At 40.4% G+C, this 9,077-nt stretch overlaps 1 protein-coding gene across 1 annotated transcript in view; it reads right to left on the bottom strand.

Moving 5' to 3' along the window:
• Nucleotides 1-8,765, bottom strand: part of herc3 (HECT and RLD domain containing E3 ubiquitin protein ligase 3) — a 42,331-nt gene extending 33,566 nt beyond the window's left edge. The window contains exons 1-3 of the mRNA XM_017720483.2: nt 8,677-8,765; nt 4,110-4,479; nt 1,799-1,958 (exon numbers count right to left, since the gene is read on the bottom strand). Coding sequence (XP_017575972.1) covers nt 1,799-1,958; nt 4,110-4,332 — 383 coding nt within the window. The 5' untranslated portion in view covers nt 4,333-4,479; nt 8,677-8,765. The remainder of the gene's footprint in view (nt 1-1,798; nt 1,959-4,109; nt 4,480-8,676) is intronic.
• Between the last annotated feature and the right edge of the window lie 312 nt (nt 8,766-9,077).

Genomic DNA, 9,077 nt, shown 5'->3' on the forward strand with positions numbered 1-9,077 from the left:
AACACAAGCATTATAAAAACATAAAACACCTACGCCTGACAGTCTTGCTGCTTGCTTAACTTGCTGTTTTACAGGTCACACAAGAAATCAAGAAAGTCAAATGTTCCCAGTTTCTATTTATCAATCCTATTTTTTGGTTCATGCCAGACCCTGTAGTTTCCAGCTATCTGTAGTTCCCTCTTTCAGTCATGTGGTGTAAATGAAACGTGCATCAAGCCAACTAATTGATAACTTGATTCATTGCATGAATGACATTTTTTACTACCAAAAATGCCGACTAGTTGTTTCAGCACTACTTCCGTCATGCTGGAAATATAATACATTATAATGTCAAAAAGCCTATTTCTAAATGTACATCAGTCATCAGTCCTTGACTGAATGCCACCCCACTGAAATGACATTATATCATGATACATGTTCATGTTACATCATACGCATGATGATATTTTGACAGATACACGATGTTCTAGTAGTACTTTTAAAAACAGCCATCAAAAATTCTGGGTACAATGATTTTTAGATAAACTTTTACAGTCTGCACTGCACTAAATCCAATAAAACAGGATTAATTACGTTTTGTTTTATTGGAACATGCAGTTGTTCAAGGTACTTTAAGTATGGATGATATACATGATATGCTTGGAAAAGCTTATAATGACGACAATGATCATGACGATGATACAATATTGTCAAACTGCCCACCTCTCCCACAAGCTTACATACACAAGATGCATGCACCCATACAGTGTATATGTGGCATAACATGTGATACACTCAAAAAGGTTGGATACAAAAGACAAAAAAAGAAATATTTTATAAACAAGTGACCATTACAATCGACAGAAACACAAAAGAAATCATGATCAAGATCATATGATCACTATTATACTCACAGCAATTACAGTCACTATTACAGTCATTTGAATGTCAGACAAATTAAAGACAGAGGTGCCATTCACACTTGGCATAAACACACATCCTGGGTGATTCATTCATAAGTGGACAGTGACAAGTACAGGTGTGAAGGGGTACAATGAGTCTTAAAGACACAGCATAATCCAATCCCTCAAACCACCTTTAGAGTGGGAACACCATATTGATGCATCTTTGACAGCGGCAAAGGATCGACTTAAATGACCTGCGTCATCCCAGCAGAGACAAACCCACTGTGTAGCTTCGCTTGTCGCCTCCTCCATTGTTTGTTTACAAGTCACTTTTGCACTTCATGTGGTCTTAACACTTATACCAGCACTTTCACTTACACAAAAACAGTCTCGCGGTACATTTTTGTCTGACAACAAACACAGCAAGACATCACTGTAGTGAACATGGATGGTTCGCGTCCTCCAGTCACAAAATCCAATCAGTGGAGATGTATTCGAGACACATGGAAATGTCAGGTGTGAACGGCAACACGCCTCGCTGTTCACTTATAATCAGATCACTTGAGATGGATGTTAATACAAAGTGCAAAAAAGGCCAGAGTAACTCTGACAACTATAGTGACATGTAAACAACTTTGAAGAGCATCAGCTTTGTGCACATTTATTTGGCATAAGAAACCTGCAAAGATCTCACTCATCTACTCTTATTTCAGTCCACTTACAAACGTATTTCTTGTCATGCCCAGATGTTGTTTTAACATTGCTCATGATATAACAATACACTGTAGGATAAAGGTCTTGCAATCTGTGAAGTAAGGTAAAAGGAGTGGAAACACACATCTGTGCAGTTTCATTATAAATAAGAAAACAGATGAAGCAGCCAAACAGTATCAGAGAGAGAAAGTGGTTTTTACCTGGGCACTCGGACGGCCTCCTCTGCTGTCCCGAGACCAAGCTGACCCCCGTCTCCGGCACCCCAGGCGAACACCTGGCCCTGCTCATTTACTGCTAGAGAATGGGCCTCTCCACATGCCATGCTTGCAATCTTTTGCGCATCCAACGCCACCACCAATTCTGTGGATGTACATGCATGCACAAAGACGTGAGGAGGATACATTTGCAACTAATCATCTCCATAAATTTTAATTTATGATCTGTAAGCAAAGTAGCTTCACAAACATAAATAGGATTTGCACAGGCTGCATGAGATAAACATACAAAACCTCAATATTTATATTCACTGGTCACTTCATTGGAATCCCCTTCCTTATAGCTGTTCATGACTATAGATTGAAGTCCTTCTTTTGATGATTTTTGTGTTGAGAGGTTGACTTCTCGCGGCTAGGTTGACAGTGGGCTACAGTCGGTAACTGTATAGCTATATTGCTGACCTATAAGGTAAGTGTTTCTATTAAAGCGGCCAGCAAGGAGGAAGCACAAGGTAGATGATTCTTGTAAAGTGGCCAGTGAGTGGACAAGATAAGTGCTTCTAAAAAAGTGTGTGGCAAGTATTTAACATATATTAATGACAATTACAAATAAGTGTTACATGATTATTACTTTGTTATAACACCCATGTCGTCCAATAAATAAAACATTGCATTACCTAGTCTCACATTTCTCTATGTTACCAAAAATTGACACACTGCTTTTAAAATAATGACTGATGCAAACATATAGCCCATTTTCCCCTCACATAATGGAAATATTGAGTGTGCAGGCTCCAGAAGTAAGACTTCTTGATTCTAAAAACATGATGTTTCTGGTTTAGCAGGACAGACTAAGTTTACATGTTTTCACACCTAAATACAACTGTTAAGGTGGGCCAGTTTAGTGTAAATCAAGTGGCACGAATGGCAGCACCTCAGAGCCCAATTTGAACCTGCTGGTGCCAAGAGCAGCTGGGGAATTCCAACCTTCATTCCAGTAAATTTCATTTAGGCTTCTACTGAAGAGAAAGTAAAACATTTGCTTTATCTGTTCTTAAGAATTCCAGCATTGCAGAACCAAAAGCAGTTTCAGAAAATAGCTTTTTATACTGGCTTCTGAATTATGAAGCACCTGAACTCTTTTGCTAGCAACCAAGACAAAAAAACCCCAATGTGAAGCGGTTGGTGGTAAAAGCATCTGCGACAAGCACAATTTGTACTGAGGCTGAGAACGAGGGCACCTACTGCTATAGCGAAGAGACTCGTGCATGCATTCCCTTTAATGCCCTCCTTTATTATGCATGGCGAGGTGCAACACAGCCGTTTAAGACGCAGTGGTTCAAGACTTAAAAGCTGTCAATCATAGCAAGCTGACTCATTTACTAAGCATCAGAACCTTTAATATTGATGACCATCTTTATTTATATAGCAATAAAGATTCTTACAAATCTCAAAAGTTCTTTAGATGCAGTAATAAATAATGTCAAAAAATACGCTCGACCACTGATGTTCATGTGTACATTTTCCGTGCTTTTGCACATGCAGGCACATGCACAGAATGAGAGCGCCTCATTGGCTGCAGCAGCCTCATCAGCATGGTCATGTGCAAGAGAGCGTGCTGCTGGGAAAAGTGGCTTTACAACCCGGATTACACGCCAAACGTCACACAGATACAAATGTGACTGAAGCCGCAGGTTCAGTGTCACATATGGGCACTCGATTTCCCTTATTCAGGAGGAAATCCCGCAATCGTATAAATCAATGACAGAGCAGGGATTAGTCTGTATCTGAACTACGCATTCTTCTCCCACAATCTAAGCTTCGTTGCATCACTGGGAGATTTGCAAGTTTAATCTTAAGTTTAATGTCACAGTGATCTATAGCCACGGTTCCAGGAGAGAGAATTTGGCCTCTTGCTTTCTGGGTGGATAGGATAGCTGCCCAACTCCAACGCATCACTAAACAAGATGCAAGCCAAAATGGACGTCTGGTAGGTGACAACACAGAACTGACAGTTCTTCACTAAGGCTGTCTTTTCATTGTGAAGCTTTCATGCAAATTTAAATGCTTGAAACTTAAAATAAAACAAATTTGCACTTGAACTGCGTAATGTAAAGCATCCTGCAACTCACTTGAAACTCAGTGGCAACAGATAAAGGCGGCACTCGTTTCATAAAAAGCCAGAACAATGAAACTTAAGGCACTTTCACCGTACAGCTCTGCAGCTCATAAAACAACAGTTAGAAAAGGCCTTGCTCCAGTATGCTAATTGAGCTTTAGAGAAGCAGTTCCTCACCTGGCTTTGTACCTGTCTTCTCATGGCCCAACTGACCACGGCTGTTGGAGCCACATGTGTACACGCTCCCATCATGTAGCAGGAAGAGTGAGTGCTGTCCTCCACAGGCCACCTCTTTCAGCCCCTTCCCGTTCAACATGCGGCAGCTCCGTGGCTCAAACACAGCACTCTCGGAGTTGCCGAGGCCCAGCTGACCCCAGGCTGAACTGCCCCAGCACAGCATTGCCACTCGGAGACAGAGAGAGAGAGAGAGAGCACAAGAAACAGAGATGGAGAGAGGGAGAAAGGCGGACACAAAGGAGGGAGATGGAGGGTGGAAGTGCCCTAGGCTGAGCAGCCCTGCCTTCTCCCCTTCATGGGAATGACAAACCTGAAAGGAAAATGAACATAAAGCCCAGCATTACACAACAGCCAGTGGACTGAAAGAAGAAAAGAGCAAGCTGGAGCAGTGCTGTGTGACTTTACTTCTTATAGCTAGCTGAAGAGCCACAGTGGTTGTTGTGTGACATAATGTCACAAGGTGTTAGGCAGTTCTTGAAAGAGGCTTCATGTACACTCCTCCAAAGTTACACAGCGCTACAGCTACAACACCGTTCTTCCTCATTATACATCTGTTTACCATTAAAATGACCTGTTATTCTGAGGTAAAACTGTTAAACAATGTTGCTTTAAAACTCAGGCACCCTTGGGGAAATGACATCTTGTTGAAACAAAGGAAATAAACACATCTTCTACAACTTGATTTAACATAATGTGTTAACATAATAAAACATTAAATGTGGCCTGTGCAAGTTATGGTATATTTTATTTTCTGATATACTAAATTAAACAATCTCTATCACAAAAAACAAAAAAAATGTTATTTATTAATTATTTTGCTGTTTACTTATTTTCACCTAGAAAATCACAAAACGTGTCATTGGACAGGGACAGTGTTCATGACTGTATGTTGCATTCCATATGCACACTATCAGTGTTTCTTTATTAGTCCACAGTCCATTGCGGTCAGTAAGTACACCCTCTTCCAACACCCATATCTGTTTTAGGCCACACAAACTTTGGGTTTGTCATGGTATTATTCATTGAATCAATATAGAAATCCAGGTATCAATTCTTAAGACTACCCAGCCCTATACACAACAATACTGACTTTTTGCAGTATATAAATTAACATTATGACATTAACTGCACTGTTTCACTGGCTGGAACCTTTGGAATATTTTAAAAGAAGTTTCCAAAATACATCAACTATATCAACAGTAAGTTACCCTTTTAGAAATGTGCTTTCTATCTGGTGAACATTGACAATACTGTATAAGAATTCCTTTGGTGAAATTCTAAAATACAAAAACATAAGAGGCCAATCAAAACCAACCACGTCAGGTTTATACGATACTGCTGTAGCATACAGCGCCACTCCACCCTAAGGATGGGGTCATTATCTCAATGAATACACTTCAGCAAGTGTCATGATGTATGTGGAAAACAAAGGGATACAGAATTTTATCAAAGTCAAAGAGAGAAAAAAGGCCCCCCGTTATTCCCTTGGCTTCTCACCACTCTGGATAGCCCTATAAGACTGTCAGCCAGTAAGGGGACGCAGGGTTTTGCCATGTTGTGGAGATAAGGAAGCTGCGAGGTTAAATAAAACGGCAGCTTCTCTAATCTCTCCCTAAGCTGCAAGCAACAAACACTACTGCCTCCTACTCGCAATCCTCTCAGCCAGCTCTGACCACTGAGGCCACAAGTGGGCGTGTATGCTCAGGTGAGTTGTAAGGTAATTGCTAGCAGTCTCACATATGGCCATGTGACCATATTAGAGACCACAGTCTCACAGTGACACGCCAAAATGTAACATTAGCTTCGGCATTAAAAGGTCAATAAGATATAGACAAAACACCAGTGTATCAATTACACTGCTGCACAGTGCACTACACAGTGGAGCATCAATAACGTGACAACTTACTGTTGCTGGATTACATGAACACCTCAGGTAATCAAAACACCACACCAACACTGACACAGCTACAAATCCAAATCATTAAGGCTACAGTATCTGTTTAGGAGTTGGTGTTATTACTTGTTTTGATTAACTGTTGAAACTGCAGCTAAACCTGTCATTTGAAAAACAAAAATTCAGGTAAATTCATACTGTGCTACAGCTTTTTTTGTATGAAAATGAGTCACTTGGATGAATCTATCATTGATAAATGAATCTAAATCAAACTGAGCAGTAAGCTACTTGGCAGTTACTAGTCTGCTGACTTCCAGTAGAGTACAGTGCAAGGTTTTCACCAGTCCTGTAGCCCATTCGCGCAGTACAGTTTAGCCTTTTCCTACTCTACACTCTCAGGAATAAAGGTATGAAACTGTCACTAGGACAGTACCCCTTTCATCGGTGGGGTGGTACCCTCAAGGGTACATCTCAGTACCTTTAGTCAGGGAACAAACCTGTTCAATAATCCATTTACATTATATTTTCTAAGTTGTATTGACTCCACACACCCAGTCTCTTCTCCAGGCTTTTTATTATATTGCTCTGTTTTAACACTTTAGGTTATAAAAAGGTATAAATATGTACTTTTCACCTGGTTAAAACTTATTTAACGTACACAGTTGGACCTTCAACCCACTGTTGTACCTTTAAGAGTACATTTACATCGTTTGTACTTTAATGAATGAAAAATGCACCGGCAGTGTAACAGTGTAACCACACCTCACTCAGCTCCAGAGGGACTTGATCATTATCTAATGATGTGACAGAGACAGTTCAAAACCATGCAGTGTCGTTTTACATGACTGAAGCTGTACATGCTGGTGTGCAAGCAGAGGTTTCTCACACCACTGCCATGACAGGATTTTACATCTCTTTGCAAATAAGTAGCTGTCACTGTTTTATTAGTCATCAGCAGGTTCTGGCATTTGAAATACTGCTTGAATAGTCACGACGCTGACATGCTGTAGCTTTTCTTCAGCACCAATCAGGAGCCCTCTGTCTTCAGCTGTATTGCCAGTAAAAAGTGTGTTTATACTGCAGCGTTGGCAGTTGGTGTAAAAGATCGTCACAGTATTTCCATCTGCACAGAGCATGCCTAGAATCAATTTGTGCAACAATACAGGATTTCAGATTTCACACGATTTGAGACTCTGAGGTCAAAGATTCAATGTAATTTTTGACATTTAATATTTCAAAAACATCTGGATTCTATACTTCGCTCCAACTACACAACACACGGACTGTTTTGGAACAGATAAACACATAATCCAATTAAAGTAGCCTGTCTTTGGGCAAACAAGCTCTTACAAAACAGTGCAACAGAAAAATAGGACACACCCAGAAGCCTAGTTTGTGTCACTGACAGTGCTCATCACGAAAAAGGTTGTATGAGGTTGTATCGGTCAGGAGAGAGCAAGAGGCGTATCGGCAATACAGTGTTACACTCAGACTGTTCCAAATGTTCCCCTTTCAAATTTATCGATACTGCATCCAAATCAACAGATGATCTTAAAGCACCTGCTTATGTCCGAGAATGTTTATTTTCCAGCATTTAGTCTTAGATCTGCAGATACTGGCCATCGTCAGATATGTTCCATTAAATGCAGAAAACGTAGAGACTCCTTCTGGTTTAATTCAGTTCTAGCTCTATTTTGGTATTTGTTTTCCATTGGATCTGTCTGCCTTACATGATTACTCATAATCAAGAAGGACTTTATTTGCCTGTTGTTGTGCCAAACACCAAACTGTGAAGTTGGCCCTAATACGGAATTTAAGCAGCTACTCGGTTTACATTAAAATTCAGGTTTCATTACATCTTTCGCCCAGTGCTCTTTAATATAGTTAGTTAGCTACGTCTGTCAAATGACGAGGCTAAAGTGAGCTTCTTGTTCGAATTTCCTCGTCCCACATTAAATAGTACATGTCACTGCCGCATGATTTAAGGTGGAACGGAAAATGCGAACAGGAGACCGGGATGAAATCCAAAGGAATGTATTTACTTTAACGTTACGCCTCTTATTTCAGCATCAGCTAAGACTGACTAACGCTCGACACACGCGAAAAACGCTGCTTCGCTGAAGTTGTTTTTGTTAACGTTAAGTTACTTATTATTATTTATTTCGTCTTAATCCTCATTGCCACTGCTTACTGCCAAAATGCCAAAAGACCAGAAAGCAAAACTAAAGACTGTCAGTAACGTTAGCGAGCTAGCAGGCTAACGTAGGCTAGTTAACCACCGTTTAGCTTAGCCACTAGCGACGTAAGCTACGGTGTCTACTAATGACTTTTATCAGCATATTCAGTTTAGACCTTGAACCATAAGAGATTTATGAAGAACCCAAATATCAGGCGAGCGCTGTTAGACAGCCTTATTTAAAGTAAGCAGCAAAACGGCACGTTTATTAGATCCTGGCGTTAGCTTAGCTAACAAACAGCCTTACTTTAACGCAGAGTGCTAATCGGCTAACCGCTGCCTTTTTTGCAAACTCATCCGTAATAAACTCGTCCAGAGAGGAAAAGGCGAACAAGGGGGCAGAAGTTGGTTGGCCGGTAGATCAGACACCCTCATACCTTGTACGGGTCATAATCCTTCTGCTCGTTTCGCCTCCTTTCGCTCTTTTCTCTTCTCGCTCTGCTGTTTTGCCCACAATAAGAAGGAAGTTCAGCTTCAGATTATTGGTGGGCGTCACCGACCACGTGCTTATGTTGTGCAGAGCGCCACCGACCAATCACAGCGCCGTGTGGGTGGGATTTGCCCGCATAAATTAGCAAATTTTAACGTATTCTTTATGAAGATTATGATTATTCATGCATCACTTTTACCGTTGAAGTTTATCATTTATCAATGACATTGCTATTATATCATTTAAAACTCAATTCCCATTTCTCATGAAACATTTCGAGCATTTTCACTTCACATGCATTTGAAATTTACATTTTAAATGCTTTAATGAATTATTTGTTGTTATTGT

This window comes from Pygocentrus nattereri, chromosome 5 (assembly GCF_015220715.1).
Source record: "Pygocentrus nattereri isolate fPygNat1 chromosome 5, fPygNat1.pri, whole genome shotgun sequence".
NCBI lineage: Eukaryota > Metazoa > Chordata > Actinopteri > Characiformes > Serrasalmidae > Pygocentrus > Pygocentrus nattereri.